Here is a 25,382-nt window from a genome sequence, read left to right on the forward strand (position 1 = left end):
ATCCCAGAAGGAGGTAAACTGGCAAGCAGAACCCTTGCTTTACAGAATAACTGGGGGTAAGGGAGCCATAGGAAAACTGAGAAACCAAGAGTGACATAGCCATTGCCACTCTGGGAAGCTAGGACAGCTGTGGGGCTAGGAACTGGTTGGCATTTTAGACCTAGAGATTTGTAGGCTTTTGCCGTGGAACAAAGAGTTCATTGCCTGGTCGATGACAATATACAAACGCATCTGCAGAATATATTCTTTGGCATCAGAAAATGCTAGCATTAGTTAGCCAGCTTCTATTTTTCTAGTCCCCATTCACTTCTTTTTTAAAAATCTATTCTTTCTCTGTGTTTTTCCCCAATGAAAATTATTCCAAATATAATATTAATTTTGAAGACAAAATAAGTAAAGGGGAAATTGATAGACTTATAGATGTTATCAGAATTGAAAATAAGAGAAATTGAAGTAAAATGTGTCTACTGTGTTCTTTCTGCAACACAACCCAAGTGCCCTGTTTCAGAGGCAAGTATTGAAATATCTTCCAATCTAACATGGACATGAGCACATTATAGATTACTAATGATAAAACAGTAAACCAAACTCATATCTCCCCCCTCTCTCTCTCTCTCTCTCTAACATTTCCTCTAAAACAAACAAAAATCTAAATTGGTGTTTAGAAAATAGAGAAAGGCAAGGATAGAAGAAAGAGCTTGGTGATACTTCTTTGCTTCACATTCTTATATTTAAAAAATAGAGAGTTATGAAGTAAAATATTAAAACTACATGAACTTTTCTAAGATGAAACATGAGACTTCAAGTGAATGTTTAGTTTGGGTGAATATTTTTTTTTAAGCTTATTTATTTTGAGAGAGAGAGAGAGAGAGTGTGCAGAGAGAAAAATCTCCATGCTGTCAACGCAGAGCCTGACACAGGTCACGAACCCACAAACTGTGAGATCATGACCTGAACCGAAATCAAGAGCTGTATGCTTAACTGTCTGAGCCACCCAGGAACTCCTTGGGTGAATCTTTTGAACTAGATCTTCATATTCATCTGAAAAATTTAGCAAATTCTTGGAATGCCTTTTTGTTTTTTTCATGATCTTTGAGTGTTTAGCTTTTCATCAAATCCTATGCTTCCTTCTGCCTTCCCAACTTCTGAAATGTACAGTTGGATATAAGTTAGAGCATGAAACACTTCCAGTACCACCTTCCTTACTCAACACAGAGTGGCATTACAACAAACACATGGATTTGGAGTCAAGAAGAGTGACCTTTTGGAAAAAATGGACCACTCTCTTACACCATACACAAAAATCAATTTAAAATGAATTAAAGACATAAATGTGAGACCTTAAATCATAAAAATCCTAGAAGAGAGCACAGGCAGTAGCATCTTTGACATCAGCCATAGCAACTTCTTTGTAGTATGTCTCTGGAGGCAAGGGAGACAAAGGCAAAAATGAACTAATGGGACTACAGCAAAATAAAAAGCTTCTGCATAGGAAAGGAAACAATCAACAAAACTAAAAGGCAACCTACAGGGTAAGAGAAGATATTTGCAAATCCGATAAAGGATTACTATCCAAAATATATGAGGAACTGATACAACTCAACAACCCTCAAAACAAATAATCCAATTAAAAATGGTCAGAAGACATGAACAGTCATTTCTCCAAAGAAAATATCCAGATAGCTAACAGACACATGAAAAGATGTTTATCATCACTTATCATCAGAGAAATACAAATTAAAACTACAATGAAGTATCACCTCACACTTGTCAGAATGGCTAGAATCAAAAACACAAGAAACAAGAGGTGTTGATGGGAATGTGGAGAAAAAGGAATACTCATACACTGTTGGTGAGAATGTGAACTGGTGCAGCCACTGTGGAAGATAGTATGGAGGTTCCTCAAAAAGTTAAAAATAGAACTACCTTATGATCCAACAATTGTCCTACTGGACCTTAACACAAAGAATACTGGAACACTAATTCAAAGGGATACATGCACCCCTATGTTAATAGTGGCATTATTTACAATAGTCAATATATGGAGGCAGCCTAAGTATCCATCAATTGATGAATAGATAAAGAAGATATGGCATATATATACCAGCTATATTATTAAGCCATAAAAAAAGAATGGAATCTTGCCATTTGCAATAGCATGGATGGAACTAAAAGTATAATGCTAAGCAAAATAAGTCAAAGACAAATATCATATGATTTCACTTGTATGTGGAATTTAAGGAATAAAACAAGCAAGCAAAGGGGAAAAAAGAGAGATAGGGACAAAGCAAGAAATGGGCTCTTTTTTAAAGTTTATTATTTTTATTTTGAGAAAGAGAGAGAGTGTGTATGTGTGCAAGTTGGGGAGGGGCAGAGACAGAGGGAGAGAGAGAATCTCAAGTGGACTCTGAGTTATCAACACAGAGCCTGACAAGGGGCTTGATCTTGAAAATTGTGAGATCAGGACCTGAAGCCAAAATCAAGAGTCAGATGCTTAACTGACTAAGCCCCCAGGTACCCCAACAGATGCTACTAATTATAGTGAACAAATTGATGGTCACCAGAGGGGAGGGGAGTGGAGGTAAGGTGAAATAGGTGATGGGGATTCACAAGTGCGCTTGTCATGATGAGCACAGAGAATTGTATGTGTGGAATTGTTGAATTACTATATAACACTGTATGTATGTTAACTAACTGGAATTAAAATTAAAACTTAAAATTAAAAGAAAAAGAAGAATGAGTCTTGGCTCCACTAGCTATTATTCTAGTGACCTTGAATGTATTGCATTACAGGCTCATGCCTTGCTTTCTTTATCTGTATAATGAGCATAATTATAGTATGTAACTCATAGGTGTGTTATGAGCATTAGAAAAGAATAAATATAAATGACCAGCATATGTTAGGTATAGAAGAGTCTTTGTTTATTACTTTCCTTAATTTACATATTGTGCTTCCGAAAAACATAGTCTATAGCATGACAAGTTCCAGATGCTCATATCCACACCATCAGTGTGGTACAAGAGTAGTCACCAGTGGGCTTTGTGCAGTTACCCCTTTCCACCCATTTTACATAATCTGTTACCTCAGGGTTTCTCATGAGTCCTGTCTCTTGTTACTGCAACTGTAGTTTCAAAGGTCTAAGTGCCCATTAACAAACATCTTTGAGTATATTGTATGTAAAACATTGATGGGAATGTAGGTGGAAGAGGCTGGTAAAGAAATGAAATAAGAGTCCTTTCCTCAAAACAATTGCAGTTTCAGAAAGGAGATGAAAATATCGCATCTTAATATTCATTAAGAACATCAGGGTTTAGGGGCACCTGGGTGGCTCAGTTTGGTGAGCGTTCAGCTCTGACTCAAGTCATGCTCTCATGGTTTATGAGTTTGAGCCCCAAATCCAACTTGCTGCTGTCAGCACAGAGCCTACTTTGGATTTTCTGTCCTCCTCTATCACTGGCCGTACCCCTCTCACATTCTCTCTCTCTCTCTTAAAAATAATAAAACATTAAAAAAAAAAAAGAATGTCAGGGTTTAGTGCTTTCACATAGTTCCTTTAACATTTATAATTCAGTGTAAACTGAAGTAACAACTAATGAATGCTTTAAAATGGGGGAGGGGTGCAGAATGGAGATAGATTGAAACCTGCAGTCAAGATTGAGGAAACTTTCATAGAGAGTCTAGGGGGCTTTAGACTGTCCTTGAAGGATAGATATAATTTGGTTAGATAAATAAGAGAGGGAACCATGATTGATTCATGACATAAGAGAAGGAAGAAATGTAAACAGTATCTTATGGTAGACCTAAGCAAGGTGTGTGCTTGAAGTAGTGAGAATCTTGGCTTGATGGAAAGAAAGGAGAGGGAAGGGAGTAAATAGTATCCATTTATTGATCACCTCCTGTATGCAAGACCTTGATCCATGTGCTACCGAAGAAATTAGCCCCACCTTAGCCTGATGAACCAGATTAACAGCTTGCTTAGAATTCTGGTATCTATGTGTTGAAAATATAACTGTGCTGCTAAGACTATAGCTCTTTGGTAGCTTAGCAAAAAGGAGCAGATGGTATCCACATGGATCTTTCCAGGAATAGCACCACATGGAGTGAATCAGTGAATTAAGTATGTATGGTTATATGGCATGGGGCACATTGACTAAACCACATTTGAGATCTGAGCTAATGACTCCATTTTTCATGCAATCTCCAGAGAGCATTTATATAAATAAAGCAGTTAGTTTTGTAAATGCTCACTGTGAGCCCGTGGGATTTGTGGCATCATGGACTAATGTACAAAAGCAAGAGATTTGGAGTCAAAGGACCTGGGTTTGAATTCCAGCTTTGCTCCCCTCTAGCTGTCTGATGTTGGGAATTTCACTGAATCACCCTACACCTCAGTTTACTTAACTATAAACAAAGGAAAATTCCACCAGTCCCTCTGGGTTCTGTGAGGAGTACACAAGAAAACACAGATAAAAACTTATCATGTTCGCCTGCCACACAATGATTATTTGCTCAGTCAGTGTCAGTTCCCTTCTTTCTGTGGAAATTAAATGATCTAATGTATATAAATATACTCTATAAATGATAAAGCATGGTATTAGCGGCCAGTATAATATAATTATCCATTTGAGTTTCAGTGATGATCTGAAGTTTTGGTGAGTCATTTATTTTTGCCTTTTATACTAAGTGCAAAGAGATATGAGAGATATGTGGCTGGGTTGCTGCATGGGAATTTAGAGTCCTCATAATTAGTAGTTCAAGCAATTTTTATCTCTTATCCCAAGTGGACTTAATTCTAGAGAAAACATAAAGAAAAGTCTCTTTGGTTCTGAGATCTCCACTCTGTGTCATTCTGCAGGCTACCCCAGCTTTTCTGTACTAGAGTTGGAGGCACATAATTCAGCTTAACTGAGGTCGTTAGGATATCATCTGTTTTCTGCAGAGTATTACACTACCTTGTATTTTAAAGGAGGATGGAGCAGGCATGTTAACACTTCAATCCAAAGGGATGAAAGACTAATGGTGAATTTTCAAGGATCAGTGAGGGAAGTTGTGTTAACTAGAACAGACTTCTGGAGACTTATCAAATTTTAACAGGGAACAGAAGCACATGTTTTGCAGTTGTTAAGAATTACCCACATAGGAGCTGGACTTTCAGATTTGATTCTTGGCCTTGCTATCACCAGCTGAATGACCTTGGGCAAGTTAGTTAACATCTCTGTGCTCCAGTTTTCGGTAAAGTAAGGATAATATTATTTTTATTATTGAGAGAGTTCAGGAAAGCAGAGTTAAACTGAATTCAGGCCAAACATGAGTCCACCATTTTTTTTTCCAATATTCTGAGCTACGCTGATGGTAAGCTAGGTAGGTAGCCATCTCTGCATTTTGTAAAGTGTTAGGCAGAGGGGCCAAGGTTTTTTACTTCCTCCAAGGTTGCTCCCGGAGATACCCTGCCATAGTCATTAACCTGCAAGTTAAGCCTTCCCTAGCTACGCCTCAGGCCCTCATACTGTTCAGTTACCCACCCTCGTGATATTGCCTCAGTGTCCTCACTTGTGTGTGTGTGTGTGTGTGTGTGTGTACATACATATATATGTATGTATATATATATATATATATATATATATATATATATATATATATATATGTATGTCACTGGAGGGTAAGGGCAAGCCAGAGTACAGACCTGATACTATTGGTACTACTATTGGTGATGACTCAGAGCTATACTGGATTAAACTGCATGCCCCTGGCTTGTCTTGTGGAAAGGAAATAGGAAAAGGAGAAGAAAATTCAGGAAAGCAAAAAATAACCACACTAATAAATAATATAAACTTACATCTATAGAGTTCCTCTCTTTTCACTTAACATGCATTATTTCTTCAGCTAACTTCTTGGGAAATAGGTTAACTGGAAAATAGAGTTGTCCCATTTTTTTAAGTGGGGGTTTAAAAGAGATTAAGGGACTTAGAAACCCTCTGAGAATTGGGGAATTGAATCTGAGTCAGTACAGTGAGAAATTTCTCTTCAGACAGTGAAGGAGTGACTAGCAACATACAGGGCAGGAAATAACTAAATTTTCAATATGTAGCCTGGAAAAATTCAGTAGAGGGAATCAGGAAATGTTAGTGGTTATCAGCATGAGTTCTGGGGCTATAAAGACATGGGTCTGAAACCTGGTTGTAGTCCTTTTAGGTTTGAGGCCTTAGACAGGTGACTTAGACACTTTGAGCCTGCCTGCCTGCCTGCCTTCCTTCCTTCCTTCCTTCCTTCCTTCCTTCCTTCCTTCCTTCCTCCCTTTCTCCCCCCCCCCCTTTTTTTCCTTCCTTCCCTCCTTCTTTCCTTTAAATGGGAACAATGAGGGGATCCTGGGTGGCTCAGCTGGTTGAGCAGTGTCTGACTTTGGCTCAGGTCATGATCTGACTTTGGCTCAGGTCATGATCAAGTCTGAGCCCTTCATCAAGCTCTATGCTGACTGTTATCTCCCTCTCTCTCTACCCCCACCTCTCTTTCTCTCTCTCAAAAATAAATGAACATTTAATGGGGTGCCTGGAGGTGCTGAGTCAATTAGGTGTCTAACTTTGTCTCAGGTCATGATCTCACAGCTCATGAATTTGAACCCTGCATTGGGCTCTCTGATGACAGCTCAGAGCCTGGAGCCTGCTTGGGATTCTGTGTCTCGCTCTCTCTGTTCTTCCCCCACTCACACTGTCTGTCTTTCTTTCTTTCTTTCTTTCTTTCTTTCTTTCTTTCTTTCTTTCTTTCTTTCTCTCTCTCTCTTTCTCTCTCTCTCTCTCTCTCTCTCTCTCTCTCTCTCTCTATCTATCTCTGAAAAATGAATAAACATTAAAAAAGATGCTTCAAAAATAAATGAACATTTAAAAAATAATTAAAAAATAAATGGGAACAGTGATGTTTTCCTTAAAACATTTTGAGAAGTAAATACATTGATGCATCTTAAGTATTTACCACAGCCCTTGGAACATAATAGGCATTTAATAAATGCTTAACAGTTTATTCTTGTTATTGCTGTTGTTACCCTGTCTTTAGTTTCCATACTAAATAATTGTGAGATCTGGGACATGCCATTAGGCCATGTGTCCATTTCCATATTTATAGAATGAAAGGATAGAATTAAATGATCCTTAAGGTCCCAGTTGTAAAGTTTTGTAATTTTAAAGTGGGTGTGTTTCTTTTATTTTGTTTCTCTCTCACACAGCCATCAATATGTCTTTAATCAGTCATTTACCAGAAATTTTCTTGGAGCTTACTTAAAACATCCAGACTTAGTCAGCCTGGCTATGCCTGACTATATCTTCCCAAACTAACGTTAACATTCAAATCACCTTTGGTTTTCACTAGATTGGCTGGGAGAGCAGCCCCCAAAAGCACTTAATCTTTGCAGTGATAAACAAGGCAAGCAGCTTGCTAGAATTCTGCCATTAGACTGACACTTATTACCTTCTCCTAAGCCATGCCTCCTGCAGGCCTGTTCACATGATGTATCTGGACCCCTGTAACTGGGCCAGAGTGAGGAGGGAAGGCTCTGCCACCAGCCAGGATCAAGGTGTATATATCTAACTTTGCTTTGAGCTGGCTTCTGACCTGTTAGTGAACAACGGTAGTTAGAATCCAAAGAGTTCTTGTAAATTCCAATTCCATTCTGAGAGACAGTAGAGTATAATTGTCAAGAGTATGGATTCTGAGCTAGACTGTCTAGGTTTGAAGATGGTATATTTACCATATGTCTGACTTTGGGAAAATTACTGAAACTCTACTTCCTCACTTGTGAACAGAGAATAATGGTACTTGACTCATTGGGTTATGTGAAGATTAAATAAGTTAATTATATAAATAAGTGCTATATAAATGCTTGACTTTCTTCTTACCCACCCCAGTGTTAATACACCGAAGATCTGGCTGTGGCTTGGTCATGGTCCCATAAGATTTCAGGTAGTGATGATGCTCAGGGGCAATTGCAGATCTTTAGTAAATCTATGTCACTATTTTCTTTGTGGCAAAGAGCAGTGGTTTATCTTTTACTGGGATGAACAAAGTTATTGATGTAATGTGAAGGTATTTGGGTATCCTGTGGAGCTCAAAGAGGAAAGTGGCGGGAATTCATGAGTAACTTGATCTAACAACTTCAATTTTTCAGTATTCTCTCTGTTTGCTTTTCGCTTTTCTACAATTAACTTTATACTTCCCTCTTGCTGTAAACTAGCTTTCTGCACATATAAATAATGTAATAGAAAATGCAAACCATGTATATCTCATAGTTTGGGTCACCTAAGAGAGATTGGTTTCTTAAGCCAATTTGAAACTATAAAAGTTTCAAAAATCCTTGGCTATATTTATATAAAGACAAGCCTTGAAACTTCTCATTAAAAGTTTTTTTTCAGGGGCACCTGGTGGCTCAGTCAGCTGAGCATCGGACTCTTGATTTCTGTTCAGGTCGTGATCCCAGGGTTGTGGGATCGAGCCCCACACCCAGCTCTGTGCTGAGCGTGGAACCTGCTTAAGATTCTCTCTCTCTGTCTCTGTCTCTCTCTCTCTCTCTCTCTCTCATTCTCTCTCCCTGCTTATTTATCTCTCTTGCTAAAAGTAAAAATAAATAAATAATAAAAATAAATTAAAAAATGATTTTTTCATATTTGTTAAAAATTTCTTTCCATTTAATGGAAATCAGCATATTGAAGTTGGACACTGGAATCTGCTAAGTCACCAGTTTGATTTAGGAGTTCAGTTAAAGAGAATACCCAATACCCAATTAAAGAGACTATGTGTACAGCAGGGCAGTAAGAATTGTGGAGATAAAGCTTAGTGGGAACCATCAAAGCAACTAGGGAACTGGTTTTAAGAATCTAAAACCAGCCTGATCAAACTAGGCATGGACTCACATGATTTCAAAAGTGAGAAAAGAAACAGAAGCCAGGATGAGCCATGGGGAGATCTGAAATTCACAACTGGTTACAGAAGCACACTCATGGGCCATACTTAGAATTCAACTATACTCTGTCACCACTTGGGATTTTTATTCTCTGCTGATTTGTATCATTGAGTACCTTCATGAAGCTTCTGTGAAAACAGTCTGGGGAGGGTCATGAGGGTCCTGGAACAAAGCAATGGGAGATCTGATCTTCAGAGAGCCAGATATAGCAGCAGTGGGATACAGAACAGCCAACCATGACATCTTGGCATTCATGCTTGGGATTTGTCAGTGTCAGATGTATGTGCTGTATGTGTATATTCAAACAATCTATACATTTTGTTCGTTCATGCATTTTTAATGAATTAAAAGATGCAGGCAATGGGGCGCCTGGGTGGCGCAGTCGGTTAAGCGTCCGACTTCAGCCAGGTCACGATCTCGCGGTCCGGGAGTTCGAGCCCCGCGTCAGGCTCTGGGCTGATGGCTCAGAGCCTGGAGCCTGTTTCCGATTCTGTGTCTCCCTCTCTCTCTGCCCCTCTCCCGTTCATGCTCTGTCTCTCTCTGTCCCAAAAATAAATAAACGTTGAAAAAAAATTAAAAAAAAAAGATGCAGGCATTAATGGGGGCTTCTGAATCTTTTTTACTCAATAAGGAGCTTTCCACATAACATAGATTATACTTCACAACCTTTACAGCTTACAGTTATGAAATAATCAATATTTCATAAAAGCTGGATAGTTAAGCAATAGGGACTGATTAAGGAAAGATAGTGACAGTGGATAATCTGGAAAAGTAGTCACAGTTTTGTTGGTAACATGGGAGATTTTGGAGTTATCCTAGAAATGCTCTCCTGAGCTTACGAGCTTACAGAGAGCTATTACTTTCCTTTATACCCTCACCTATACTTTATATCAACATTTAGCCAGTAATTCCTAAGTTGTTGCTGAGCTCCTTTGGTGTAACCAAGTGCTGTGAAGAATTCTAGGAAAATATTCAATCCTTGTCATTTTTTAAACAGAGTCTGATTAGAAAACCTGAATTTATGTATATGAAAAGGAAAATAGCAGCACAAACATATGAAAGGGGTAAATGACATCATAAAGGAAATGGGCTTGCCTACAAAATTTATTCCTAGATCATGTTAATATAATCTGTAAGAGGAAAAACAAAAGGAAGATGGGTTGAATCAAATCAATACATATTTATTGATCAAATTGTACTAAATATAAGTCTTGGGTGTAATACTTGGAAAGCTTTCAGTCTGGTCAAGGGGGCAAGTCACAATGTTTTAGAAGAGTCCTGGGAACCAATTAGAAAGCATAGAAGAGAGGAAGTAAAAACTAAAAAACAGAAGAGGAAGACAACAACAGTAACCATTCAGGCATCACCAGATTGCTTTCAATATCTGATATGTAAGACTTAAGGCAGCTCTTGCCTCCAGGGTGGTCTTTGGTTTGCCAGAATCTTCTATGGTGCTCTACCTCGAGATCTGCAATCACTGCAGGACTCTTGCAACTGAGCCTCCTAGATACTCAGATCATGGAGCAACTTAGTGTGGAAAAAAAATGGATTTTGAGGTCAGAAAGGCCAGTGTTAAATCTCAGCTCTTATTTTCCCTGAGCCTCCATTTTCTCATCTATAATATATGGATGGTGATAATAATGCTTTATCACTATGGTTTTGTGGAGATTAAATAGGATATATGTGCATTTTCTTATACCTGGGCAAGTAATATATATTTAATAAATAGTAAGTCACATGGTCTAATCTTTAGTTTTCTTTAGTGTGATTGTAGCCACTATCATGGCTTTGAAATCTCTGGGGTGTAAACAATTCACAAACCAGTCAATAATATATTCTTACAGTGGTCTGTCTTTAGGGATGCTAATAATAATATTTAATATTGATTCTGAAATGTAAGTTTACAAAGCACATTCAAATATATCATCTCACTTATTCTTCAAATGACTTTCAGAAGATGATTATTTCTATTCTCATTCTACAGAGAAAGAAAATGAGACAAAGGGAGTTAGTTTAATTGCCTCCAGATCTCACCATCAGAAAGTTGCTCAGCCCCAAAACGTATAATCAGAAAGTTGCTAAACCAAACTTGAGCCCAGGTTCTCTAACTCCAAACCTCTTGTTCTTCTCCCTACACCACCACATGCCTCTTAATAAGAACTGCCTTTTTGTATGCAGGTGTTTAGGGTCTGTTTGTTTGTTTGTTTGTTTGTTTGTTTGTTTGTTTTGTTGGAATCTTGTGAAAACTGTCTTTCTCCAAAGCCCCTATTCACCCTAAAGGTACTTGCTATTAGGAGTTAATGAATAAACTGTGAACATCTAGTTGGCTCACTATGGACACATATAGACCAGGGTCATGTTTTCAATGCCTGGTGTGTTATGTTAAAACATGGAATTTTGTTTTGTAAAATCTGCTGGATTGCCATTTTTTAAATCATTTGATTAACAGATTGACATTTAAAAGCTGTTAACTCTGTTAACTCCAGAGGGCACAGCTAATGAAATGTCCCAAAAGTTGAGCACTTGCCAAAACTACCATGTCTTATAGGACAGCTCTGGATTTACCATGATGAGAGTATTTTTTCTATCTAAATGAAATCTGCAATTTGGGAAGGAGATTAAAGATCCTGCAGGGGATGAAGGAAAAGATGCTATGAAAATTCTAGAAACTAGAAAATAAAGATAGATCTACTCAATATTCATGAAGTCAGATTGGTTGATGCAAATAGAGATTGCAATCTCTCATTTTCTAATGACTTGGCTTGTAGCACTTCTGTATCAGTGTTACACAGATTCCTACCCAGCTTTAAAGGGAATGACTGCAGGTTGTACATTTTTTTTTAAAAGGAAGTTTAGCATACTCATAATGATTTTATGCCACCTTTGACTAATTTGTAATTTTCTAGCTAAGGATTTCTAAGGTACATGATCAGAAAAGCACAAATGATGAAAGATATGGTACAGAATATATTATAGGTAAATATACATATAAGATGTCAATAAGTGAATATTTCTATTTCAACATATTCTCAAAAGGCAGTTTAAAGAGGAGGGTTACAAATATTGCTTTAGGTTAAATTTTGTTTCCATGAGAGAGAAATTAAATTTATTTTGTATAGCCATTTTATAAGGAAATGCTATACATTTTTACTCACCCAATTTATTAGAAATTCTTACCTCATATACAGCTCAAATCCTCACCTCCTACTGTTGGGTAGAATTAAAGGGAAAATGAGTACAAATTTAACTGCTTACTTCATTTCATTATGTAGCCAATATAGCAAATACTTGAAGGAAGGTGGTTTCAGGGAATTCCAAGACATTTCATTTATCCCTTGAAACCCTGACATAGTGCCTTTACAGGTTCTCAAGAAATACTGTTGAACTCTGTTAAATAAGTTTAACAGATCCTATCTCAGAATAGATTACCTGTTATTTAATTTGTTTTTTTCTTGTGTCTCTTTTTTAGGCCAGCCCTGCTCCTATAATTGTCAACACAGATACTTTGGACACGATTCCTTATGTAAGTAACATTTTTATTAAGACTTTCTTTAAAAATTATGTTAGAATTTAATGAGCTCAATATAAAATTCAATACATATTCAATTCTACCCAGTCCAGATAATCTTATGAAATGTGTAGAAAGAGTTTTGTGAGTTCTGTTTTGATATTTGCTAAATCTCAGCTTAGTTATGCAAATAGTTTTCTCTTTCATTCATTGTTTTGGAAGACATAAGGGCCTCTCATAAGGGACAAAAGCCCATTGTATTAAAAAAATGTTAGTTTCCTGGGTGGTTCCCTGAAAAGATACTGAATTGCTTATAGAAGAGATGGATAAACTTCTTTGGGTTTCTTAGTAAAGGAATAATCAAATCAAATTTCTGTGGTAGCACATACAACATAAGTAAGCTATCAAATATTTGATGGATTTTGCTGGGTTTCTAACAAGAGTTGGAACACATTTTTTAAGGGTGTGGTCTTTCTATGTATAATGAAAGGCATGGTTTTATGAAAGCCTGGAGCATGAGATACATACTAGAATCAGACAAATGGGTAAAGCCTAGGATTAAGTACAACCACTATAATGGCCAAAATACTTGAACAACAAAGTTTGACTCAGCAGGGGAGATTGGAGGGTGGCAGCAGGCCACAGTGTGGGTGAGCAGTTGACATTTTGGAGGTGTGACAAGGCTTTATGTGTGACCCTAGCTAATGGATAGACAGTAGTGATTGGGGAAGATGGGACAAACACAGGTGTGTGTACAGACAGAGGATTTGAAGCAAGGAGGACTGCAGGGAGGTTGGATAAGAACAGATGCCTGGTCTTTGATTAAATGAATAAAACTCATGAAGCACTTGAAAAATTACCTGGCACAATGTAAATGCTTGGTAAGTATCGCTATTCTAACTCTTAGACCCAATCTTAAATGCCTACAAGGACAAAGTAACTCCCAGAAATAAATGAAGGAAAAGGCATGGGGACAGCAGGGAATCGAGAGTACATGGCGTTCCAAAGGGGGCAGCTGCCACTTGACTCCAGTGGATTGGTACCAAAAAGAGATGGGGACCAAGTGTTAGCAAATCATCTAACTTTTCTAGAGAAGTTGGAAATTTGAATTTTTATGTAAAGGTTTGGAATTTTTAAATATAGACAACTGATTTTCCAAAGTTCATGCCCTGTGTGCCAGTAGTCCAGAGGCTACCCTTTGGGTGGCTTCTGCCTCAAAGGAACTGGAGATCCTGAGCTGATCCTCCAAGCCAGGACTCCGCCACAGGGGAGCATAATGCTAGAATTGGAATACAAGGTTGGGACTTGATTACAGGAACAAGTGACTGAAACTGGGACACAGGGTCAGGATAAGAATAACAACAAGCTTCACTTAGTGCTGACTCACCTGAACTACTGAGCTAGGGCTTCCTAAATCTTTCTGAACAAGAGTCATTTGGGGTCAGACAAGAAATGGGGTTAAAAGCTTACTGGTAGGAATCAGTGGCCCCAGTTCTGGAAAGACAAGGATCCTGTTAGTAGGAAGCAAAGTAATACATTAAAGACACATAGTGTCCACTATTCTGTCTCTCACTCTCCCCATCTTCCTTCACTAATCAAACATTTATATTAGCATTACTGTATACCTGACACTAAGTACTTAACAAATATTAACTCAATCCTTAAAACAACCCTGTAAGATAGGTTCTATTACTTTCTTTATATTACAGATCCGAAAACTGAATGATAAAGAGTTTAAGTAACTTTTTCAAGGTTGCACAGTTAGGAGCAGAGCCAAGAATGAATGTAGATAGACTGGGTAAGGAGTTAGAGATCTCACTTAATTCTTTATCATACAACCTCTTATATTCCCACCTTTTCTCACTTGTTTTCTCTCCGCTTGGGAAAAACTTTGCTTTCTCCTCTGCTACACGTGGATTTGGGTGGAAGACAACTGGTCACAGAGGCCCCAATAGCTTTGGGACAGAGATTCATGTATATTTTAAGGAATTCTGTGTTTTTACTCTAGAAAAATTCTTTGCTATATTCATAGGCAAGGCAGATGAACAGTGCTTTGAAGTAGACATGGAGCACAGACTTGATTTTGTAAGTAGGACTGCTTTCTTTGGTAGATCTGTATTATTTCAAAGCCGTCTCTTAGGATTCTCATGCCTGAATGGCCAGACGCCCTCATGTACAAATAATTTATCGACAGAATTTAAAGATTTTATGCAGACCTACTTGACTGATATCACAGCTAATCAGCTAGTAAAATCAGCTACATATAACAAATTAATCAAATTGCTTTCTATTCCCTAAATATCAACTTTGTACACAAATTTGAGTTCTTCAGAGGGTCTTTTTTTTTTAATCTTCAACTTTTTTGTACTTAATGCAAAACCTCTTTGAGCTTCCTTAAGTAGTATCTTTAGAGAGGGTTGCTGACCCATTTGCTGTGGTGAAAATATCCCAATGTGTTTCATGACAATGTGTTGTTCAGCAAGTCATTTAATTTTTCTGGATCTAAATTTATCTTTAAGACAGGAATTATAATACCTACCTCAGAGGTGATTGTGGGGACGAAATGAAATTATGTATGCAAAATAGTGCTTTTTTTTTTAAAGTTCATTTATTTATATTGAGAGAGAGAAAGAAAGAGAGAGTAGGGGAGGGTCAGAGAGAGAGAGAGGGAGATAGACAATCTCAAGCAGGCTCCACACTGTCAGCACTGAGCCAGACTTGGGGCTTGATCTCACAAACCATGAGATCATGACCTGAGTTGAAATCAAGAGTGGGACACTTAACTGACTGAGCCTCCCAAGAACCGTGAAATCATGCTTTGTTAACTTCTGGCTTCTAAGTGTTTATTTATCATTTTATGTAAATAATAAAAACTTATGTAGTAACACATGCTAGGCCCTGAGAGGATGGTAAATATGACTATCTTCCCCCATATAAACATGAGTACATCATCACTATTGAAAATGCAGATTTAGCACACAGCCATTAATGTAGATATACTTTGGCTTTTGGCATAAGTCCAACCTTCCTCTTTGTTCCTGATTCACTGGGTAACCTTGAACAAATCGCTGTTCCGCTTACAGTCTATTTTCTCGCTCCCTAGTGTTCTAAACTTTGTTTTCCTCTTTCCTTTCTCATGTTCTAGTTGTTCACATAATTTCAGATCTATTTAATGAAAAAACGATCTCAGAGCTCCCCAGAGCATTTCAGTCATATTGCATAAGAGCATTTCCTTCTTCAAAAATATTACTTAAATGACAAATTTTAATGTGTATTATTGTCCTTCTCACAAATAATTTCATTACAAGTAAATATTAATTTTGCCAGTGAACAAGTTTGATTTTAGAAATATGTTGTCCTTGTGGAAACAATTCCTTGGCATGCATATAAACAGCAGTTGAATAACTAGAGGAAATCTGTGGTCAAAGGAAATTTTTAAATTAAGTATCTAATAAGGCACAAAAAATATTTAAAGAGATTTCTGCCTTTTTTAGGCAGGAAGTTAGGGGTTTTTAGAGCTCTTAAAGTATCTACCATTAACAAATGGGGAGTGGAGAATCACTGAGGTTCTTACATACAAATGCTTCAAATAATCTCGTTCTTTCATGATGTCATGATATTTTAAGGTTGGGTATGATGTTACATATGGTATAACCCCACCTCTCCTGCAAAGCAGGAATCCCCTATATGAAGGTTAAAATCCCTCAAGGAAAAGCAAAGAGAAAAAGCAAATTGCCATTTCAGCACTCTGTATTTTACATTTTTCACTCAATCATGTTATTCTTCTCCATTATATGTTAAATATTGTCTTATGGCAGTTGATGAATATACTGTGTTCTTAGAGAGTTCACAGTGAGTAGAGCCTGCATATGATCTGTAAGTCTACATCCCTGAAGGCTGACTTAGTGAAAAGATACCATGTTACCCTCTAAGTACTCTGCAACCAACTGACATGGAAGTCAGTCCGGAAGCCTCCTCTCCGGACATACTTTTGGCTTTTGTAGCTGACCAGAGTCGTATATTGAACACCATCCAACGAAACCCCATTCTTTCTGCTTTAAAAAAAATAAAATGAATCAGAGAAATTCTAGGATTCCTTTTTATCCATCCTTCTCTAGAGTTCATTATATCCTGGTTATATTTTGACTTGTTTTCTGGAAATATACTGTAATAAATAGTATACTCAAGAATCATGAGTTTTAACTGTTAAGTAACTTAGGATCCAATGAATGCAAACCTCTCATTTTACAGATACAGACATTCTAGCTCAACTAGTAAATGGTAGAGCTTGGTCTATCATTTACTTTCACTCTACATAACAGTTTTTGGTGTGCAACCAATAACCACATAATCAGTGGCATATAACAATAAGCATTTATTCTTCCCGTAAGTGTTTGCTGGTTGGTTGGGCCAACTGCTGTAGACTGTAGATTACCAGGTTGGCTTCAAGTGTTTGATTCTGGGGCCCAGGGAGTGGGACAGTACTACCCAGAGTATGTTATTTTAATTGTAATGGCCAAAACACAAGAGGAAAGCCCAGGACACAAACACAGTTGAAGGCTATGTTCACATGACGTCACTAACACCCCACTGGCCAAAGCAAGTCATATTGCCAAGCTCAAAGTAGAAGAAGGAGTGAATATTTGCTAAACAACAAACTAGTTTATTATGCCAAAATCTTAAATAAAAGGGCTAAGAATTTGTAAATGCCCTTTATAAGAAAAACGAGTACAAAAGAAAGAAACTTACATTTTTAAAATATTGGTAGGTCAGGGCTCCTGGGTGGCTCAGCTGGTTAAGCATCTGACTTTGACTCAGGTCATGATCTCACAGTTTATGGGTTCAAGCCCCGTGTAGAGCTCAGAGCCTAGAGCCTGCTGTATCTCCCTCTCTCTCTGCCCCTCCCCTGCTTGTGCTTTGTCTCTCTCTGTCTCTCAAAAATAACTGTTAAAAGTTTTTTTTTTAAATATATTAATAGGTCAGTGGCAATAAATAATTACAGTGTCAAAGGACACTGGTTCAACTGATATGGTAAGTGAGTGTCTAGATTATTAAGGATGTTTAATGGAAACTATGGAGAAATAAAAGAAATATCTATCAAGTATTGACAGTGCAATGATCTTAGTTTTCTTTGAGACACTTTGTTGTCTGAAACTTTGTTTCCAAAGGTAGAAATAATAATGGAGACAAGGGATTTGTTCCAGAAGTTCCAGGACTGTGGCTTGGAAAACATCCCAAGAAATTGAAGGAGTAAGAGAAGTAGAGAAGAGAAAAGAAGAGGGATTAAGTTACAAAAAAATATGAGAAGGCCTTAATAGTATTGATGCAGTTTGGAGTGGTAGGATCCAGAGCCAATGGGTAATTAAGAATTCTTGAGACTTCTTTGGTGCAAAACAGTGATTTTATTAAACCAAGGGGACAGGACCCATGGGCAGAAAGAGCTGCCCTAGAATTGTGAGGAGCAACTGATTATACACCTTGCAGTTGAGGGAGGTACAGGCAAAAAGGAAAGTTTCCATAAAGGACTTTCATATGCTAAAGAGAACTCAGAGGAAACCAGAGTCTTTGCTATTGTCAAGCTAAGGCGGTTTTCCCTCCAGTAAGGCATTAACAGTAAGACAAGACAGAAGTTTATTGGAGGAATGTTTTACTGTCCCTATCTCAAATATTTGTCAATGGGCTACAGGTTATAAAGAAATTTAATGTTCGGGCCCCTGGGTGGCTCAGTCGGTTAAGCATTGGACTTCAGCTCAGGTTATGATCTTCCAGTTCTTGAGTTAAAGCCCTGCTTCAGGCTGTGTGCTGTCAGAGTGGAGCCCACTTCAGACCCTCCATTTCCCTCTCTCTCTGGTCACTCACTCGCTTGCTCTCTCTCTCCCTCAAAAATAAAGAAACATTAAAAAAATAAAAAGAAAAATGTATATTAAAAAAGGAAGTTTAATTTTATTTATATTTTCATCTTGCCTTTGTTCCCTACATCATCATGGAGAGGAGGGTGGTGTTAGGGCTCCATGAAACTGAGTCGGGTCTATAGGTGTCTGGAGGCTAGGCTACTGATAAGATCATCTTTTTCTTGTAATTTACTAAGACATTTGTAAACTGATAGAGACACGTCTCCTGCATGACTGTGACTGTGATCTCTATCAGCTAACCATTTGTTTTCCCCTTCCCCTTGTTCTTTGGCAGCCAGGAGTGCCTAAGGAATGTCACAGATATCTCACCTGGAGAGGGTACGGGGTTTGTGGGGTATCAGCTTGCCTTATGCTCTCTCATCAGTATCACCTACAGTATTTGACCTCCAAGATCATTTATGTAAAGGTTATTTGAAAGCAATCGTAATATCCTTACAGTATTATCAGTGAGATTTTTGTAGAGAACTTTAAGTGTGAAAGGTCATTGCATGAAGACACAGCTATGCTTCTGAGACAAAGGACCAGAAAGTTGTTTCAAGGGAATAAAATGGCCCAAGGAAAAGTACACTGTAGTAAAGAGTGTTGAGAAGAGTGGAGGATGAGAGAAGATAAAGGTTGACATGGGTTCAGAGATGAAGAGAAACAATCAAATTAGCAGTGAGATTCATTCAAGGAGCCAAAGAATGAGCTTGAAACTAAGAGAAGTTTTTAAGTAAGGTTTAAATGGCATTTCTGATTGATTCCAGCAGCAGGAAGCTTAGGGTAAGAGCTCTCAGAGGAGGAAGTTGCTATATTTGCAGAAGGGGAATGACCAAGCACTTGGTCACAGAGCAGGACAGTGAATTCCTCTGAGTCACTTTGTACAGTAACAGACCCTTGTGATTCAGGCTGCTATTCACTTTTAATTGGATAGTTTTCCAGAATTACCCATGAAGGCAGAGGAAGCAGAATTTTGCTTGTTTCTTTGAACCATCATGGCAGTGATTAATAATGTTATTTTCGAAAACTTTGCTGATTTTAGTACATTTATCTTTCAGCAAACACATTTGTTTCTTTTTAGTTTTTTCCCCCTTGAACACTATTAAAATTGTCAATGTTTTTATATGTTGAGAATGTAGTATTATCTACAAACTAAAAAAAACGCTAGAAAATCCTTACCTATCAGAAAATAGCTTAATTTTGACTTAAATTGTGTCCATGAGACAATAAGAATTTACCAAGAGAAGCAAAACTCAATATTCATTCTAGGGGCACCTGGGTGTCTCAGTGGTTGAGCATCCAACTTGGGCTCAGGTCTTGATCTTGCGGTTTGTGAGTTTGAGCCCCACATCAGACTTGCTGCTGTCAGCTTGTCAGAGCCCTTTTTGGATTCTCTGTCCCTCCCCTGCTTATGCTTTCCCAAAAATAAAAATAAAAATAATAGTAGTAATATAAATTTCTTATAAAAATACTTATTCTAGAGTCACAGTCAAATCTAGCCAGTCTAAATCCATTTCTCAGCTGCCATAATCAACAGATCCCCTACTGTTGCACTTGTTACTTTGATCTATAAAGGTAGAGATGGAACATAATAGTGCTTTTCAAATATTGATGTGCATAATAAAAATAATCTGGAGATCTTAAAATGCAGATTCTTATTGAGTAGACTTGGGATGAGGCCTGAGAGTCTGCATTGCTAATAAGCCTCCCAGTGAGGATGATGTCCATTTGTACACACTTTGAATAACAAGATTGTATAAAGAGAACGGCTAGGATTTAGATTCAGGAGCAACTTGGGTTATGATCCCACCTCTGAAGGTACTTGCATGAGTTTTGATTAAGTCAAATTCTCTGTCTAAACTGCTGTTGTATTATTTGAAAATGGGAATAATAATATATGCCCTTTAGGGGGTGTTATGAGTACTCTCCCTAGTATATAGAAGGTGCTTAATAATGTTCATCATGAGATTGAGAGGGATAGTGTGCCTTTAATAAAATAGAGCATTCCTGTAATTTGATCTAGAATTCAGACGCCATAGATTGTTCAGAGGTAGATCCAATAGCAGTTAGGCTGGTCCATCACCCTAACTATATCTAGATGTTTGCTTCTTGAAAGGGACTCATTGACTGGCAACACTCATTACCTGGGACCTTTTAAGCATAGAATCTAGGATCCCATTCAAGTTCTATTAAATCAGAATCTGTGTTTTTAATAAGAACCTCAGTGATTTGTATGCATATTAAAGTTTGAAAAGCATTGGTCAATATGACCGAAACTTTTTTTTGGCTTGGATCCTACTGCCTTTGCTCTTTAACTGCAGCTTTTGGCCTGTCTTGGGACAGCTGCCCTTTTCACTCTTCACCTTAAACATTCCTACCTGTATGATAAAGGATCAAGTCAATTCAGTTCAACAAATCTACAGGCCTAATTACAAACTACTATGTTGTACTTGCTACTAAACCTGTGTTTTCCAAGACAACAGCTACAAGCCTCGTGTCATTATTTAAATTTAATTAAAATACTATAAAATCAAAAAGTCAATTTCTCAGTTGTACTAGCTACCTTTCAAGTGTTCGTAGCCATTATGGTTAGTGGGTAATGTATTCAACAGTGCAGTTATAGAATGTGTCCATCATTTCAGACTTCTATGGAACAAAGCTGTTCTAAATAATAAATAATAAAACATAAATAGAAGGGGTGAACTAATGTTTATCAAGGAATCACTATATTCTAGGTGCTTTATGTGTATTATCTAATTAATTATCAAAATGATCCTTTCAGCTTTTGTCAGTTGGTTTCATTTCCTCCTTTTTAGAGTTAAGTATTTTCAAATTTTCTAAAAGTAATAATTCTTGCAGGGAATTGTGGAGTATGTTCATGGGGAAGACATGGTCCCTGTCCTCATGGCTCTTAAAAGCATATTAACTCTCCAGACTCTCATACATGATGCACGTTGAGGCAAGTGGAAGCAATTGCTGAAAGCCTTCTTAAAAATTCAGCAATTCTCCCATCATTTTCCTTTTGTGAAATTATAAAGCCCTTATTTAGACTTAAATGAACCTTCTAAAATCATGAAATGAGTAGAAGACCTGACTTATTTACTCATTCACGAAGCTACTTCCATCCTTTTTCCTGGGCTGCCCTTAGAGAATGCAGTTTGCTGGCAGCCCTACTGGTGTCTCCTCGTCCACTGGGAAACCTCTATCTACACAGGCTGGTATGGAAGGTGATAGTGAGAAAATATAATAGTTGTTGGAGAGCAGGAGGAAATGAGAAAATATAACAGTCATCCAGGTGGAGAACGTGATTGCTGGGTGAGAATCACCACACAGGTCCTTCTTTCTAGGAATGGTCCCTCTGAAAGCACATGACCCATATACCCAAGCATAAATTCCACTTTTGTTCCAAGGAGCTCAACCTGGCATAGCAGGTTTAGGAACAAGGGGAAATAATTCTGAGAAATATTTGTATAATTTCCTACAGAACTGCTATTCAAGATGTGGTCTGTGAACTGGTAGCATCAGATCTTACCAAGCAGGTTATTAGAATTACAGAATCTCCAGCTCTACCCTAAGATCTATAGAATCAAAATCTCTAAGGGGGGGGGGGGCTCAAAAAATCTATGTTTTCACAAGCATACCAGTGAATCTTATGCACACTGAAGTTTGAGAGATGCTAGTGGGATCCTAGGAAGTTTCTGGATAATGGACTGAAGTGAGGGTAAAAGATGGGATAGGAAATACTATATAGAGGAAAGACAAAATATAAGTATAGGGATTCACTAAAGTACAGTAGTAACATGTTTAGTATTAACCTGAGCCAGCGTTTAATCTTGCTGCTGGTGGTGGTGGTGGTGATGTTAAATCACTTGGGATGCTTCTTTAAAAGCATCACAGTCTAATGGAGTCTAGTGGACAATGCTTCATTCTGGTTCATGCCTTGCCATTCTCTGCCTACCTGGCTCCTTTGCATTCTGAAGGATTAAGTTTAAATAATGCTTCTTCTTGGAAGCTGAGGTTAGTTCTGATGCTTCTGTTGTGTGCTTCCACTTGACACTCTTCCCTTCCAAAGAAGTTGTCACACTGCATTGTAACTGTTCAATGCTCGATATGTCCTTCTAGGTTGTAAACTTCAAAAGCACAGGGGAAAATTGCTCTATTTTTGTCATTTTCTTACCTCCATAACCTGGCACATTTTGGCTAGATTGGTTGGCTGGCCTAATGAAAAGTAAATGAAGATGTGAAGAAATTGTTTTAAGGGAATATGGTATAAAGAACCATCCCCCTTGAGGAAGTCAAAGAAAGGTATAATTTTAGCTGGCTGTTAAAGAAAAAGTAAGATGTTTTTAGGCAGAGAAGGGAAAAGGCATTCCAGGAAAAGGAAACAATATGTGCAAATGTCAGAGGCCTGGAAACTCATATACACTGCATTCTGTGAAGCTGGAGCACAGCAGTAACAGAATGTGAGGTTGGTAAGGTATGATTCAGTCTGACTATGAAGGCCTTGTTTGGCTGATATGGGATTTGGACTTTATCCTGTAGGCATTGCCAGTAGTATCATCTTCTCATATATTTGGGAATTTATAGACATCTTTTTTATTTTTTACCACTTTACCTCTAGGACCTTGTTTGTATCTGGCTATGTAGTAGATACACTGAAATATATGTTAAATAAATAAAGCCAAAGAACAATAGTGGTCAATTTAACAGCAATAATTTACAAGCTTTTCTTGAGTCTTTTATATACTTCTTTATCTCCTTGCCTTTGTTCACTCTGTTTCAAAGGAATAACTTTTTTATCCATACCCATCTTTTAAGATCTCATTAAACTTTGGGACGCCTGGGTGACTCAGTCAGTTAAGAATCCAACTTGGGGGGCGCCTGGGTGGCGCAGTCGGTTGAGCATCCGACTTCAGCCAGGTCACTATCTCGCGGTCCGTGAGTTCGAGCCCCGCGTCAGGCTCTGGGCTGATGGCTCAGAGCCTGGAGCCTGTTTCCGATTCTGTGTCTCCCTTTCTCTCTGCCCCTCCCCCGTTCATGCTCTGTCTCTCTCTGTCCCAAAAATAAATAAACGTTGAAAAAAAAATTAAAAAAAAAAAAGAATCCAACTTGGCTCAGGTCATGATCTCATGGTCCATGAGTTCAAGCCCACATCAGGCTCTGTGCTAACGGCTCAGAGCCTGGAACCTGCTTCAGATTCTGTGTCTCCCTCTCTCTCTGCCCCTCCTCCACTCACACTCTGTCTCTCTCCCCTCTCTCAAAAATAAATAAACATTAAAAAAAAGATCTCATTAAACTTCCACCTCCATCAGGAAGCCCCCGTTAATTCCTCCAGGCAAAATTAACGTCTCACTCCTCCTTGATTTCATAATATTTAACTCATAGGAGATTGCCTGCTTTAGTGAAAAGAGGGTGGACTCTGGTCTTTTTTGATTCTACCATATACTTATTGGGTAACCTTAGAAAATTAACTTTTCTGACCCTCTTCCCTTATCTGTTAGTAGAGAGAGTAATAGCTATCTTGGATGGTGCATTATTTAGTAGAATGTTCAGTTACATACAACAAAGAGCAAAATAACAGTGCTCTTGCAAGATAGAAATGTATATCACATATAATAGTCCATAAATGGGTGGTTCAAAACTGGGATATCTGTTCTGCTCCACAAGGTCTTAAAAAGATGGGACCCAAAAACCTTATCTTCTTGCTCTTCCACCCTTGGATGATGCCCTTGGGTGCATAGTTACCATGATGACATGCCAAGGAACAGTTAAAAGAAGTACAGAGGGATGACCATTGTTTCTCTGTTTAAAACGTGATTCCCCCTTATATCCCAAGAATTATAGTTTAGGTATAAACCATACTTAGCTGCAATGGTAAAAAGATACATGTAATAATTATTACATGTAATTCCATACAGAACATTCACCCAAATGAAATGAAAATACTAATTCAAAAAGACATATGTACCCCTATGTTTATTGCAGCGTTATTTACAATAGCCCAGATATGGAAGCAACTGAGGTATTCATTGATAGATGAATGGATAAAGATGTAGTGTATACACACACACACACACACACACACACACACACACACACACACACTGTAATATTAGCCATAAAAAAGAATGAAATATTGTCATTTATAGCAACATGAATATACTTTAATGTATTATGCTAAGTGAAATAAGTCAGAATAAGAAAAATACCATATGATGTCACTTATATGTGGTATCTAAAAAACGAAACAAAACAAAACAAAAAATCAAAAAACCAGTAAAAGAACAAGAACAGAAACAGACTCACAAAGAGAACAAACTGGTGGTTACCAGAGGGGTGGTAGGGGAGAGAATGGACAAAATAGGTGACGGGGATTAAGAGGTACAAACTTCTAGTTATAAAATACATGTCATGGAATAAAAAGCACAGCGTAGGGAATATAGTCAAAAATACAGCAATACTATTGTATGGTGATAGAAGGTGACTTTACTTATCATGCCTACTGAGTTTGGAGTAATATATGGAATAGTTGAATCACTATCTTGTGCACCTGAAAGGAGTATAGCATTGTATGTCAACAATACTCCAATAATAAATATTTTACAAAAAAAGGTTTACAAAAGCAAAAGATAACTTTTGTGCTATCTAGTCTTAAAACTGTGTAGATCAGGGTAATCCAGTTATCTGCCTCACTCCGTAGTTCCTTTTCTGCAGAGACCAAATTCTCATGGATCATTCTAATCTTGTTTCTTACTTTGTGCCAAATACCGTAGGATTCTAGTGAGTTGGAGAGCCCGTTAAATGTGTTAGTATTTTTTGCTATTTTTTTTAATGATTTTTCCTTCTCACATTTCTTTGAAAGAAAATGTAGGCAGCATATATGATAAAGGAGATCATGATTACATGGGTGAGATCAAACAGAAGAAAGAAAAAAGAAGAGTGATCATTTAGTAAAAAGCAAAATCAGTAAATGAAATGAGAGTAGAGTAATAAGGAGAAATGGCTTAAAATCTTCATATGATCTTCCTTCAATAT

The 25,382-nt window shown here is 37.7% G+C and overlaps 1 protein-coding gene across 27 annotated transcripts in view; it reads left to right on the forward strand.

Annotated features, from left to right (window-relative positions):
• The window catches only part of DLG2 (discs large MAGUK scaffold protein 2), a 2,054,427-nt gene that overhangs the window by 1,315,742 nt on the left and 713,303 nt on the right, over positions 1-25,382 (forward strand). For all 27 annotated transcript variants that reach the window (XM_023239374.2, XM_045039809.1, XM_045039811.1 and 24 more), the window contains one exon: positions 12,418-12,471. In XM_023239374.2, the coding sequence (XP_023095142.1) occupies positions 12,418-12,471 (54 nt within the window). The remainder of the gene's footprint in view (positions 1-12,417; positions 12,472-25,382) is intronic.

This window comes from Felis catus, chromosome D1 (assembly GCF_018350175.1).
Source record: "Felis catus isolate Fca126 chromosome D1, F.catus_Fca126_mat1.0, whole genome shotgun sequence".
NCBI classification, from domain to species: Eukaryota; Metazoa; Chordata; class Mammalia; order Carnivora; family Felidae; genus Felis; species Felis catus.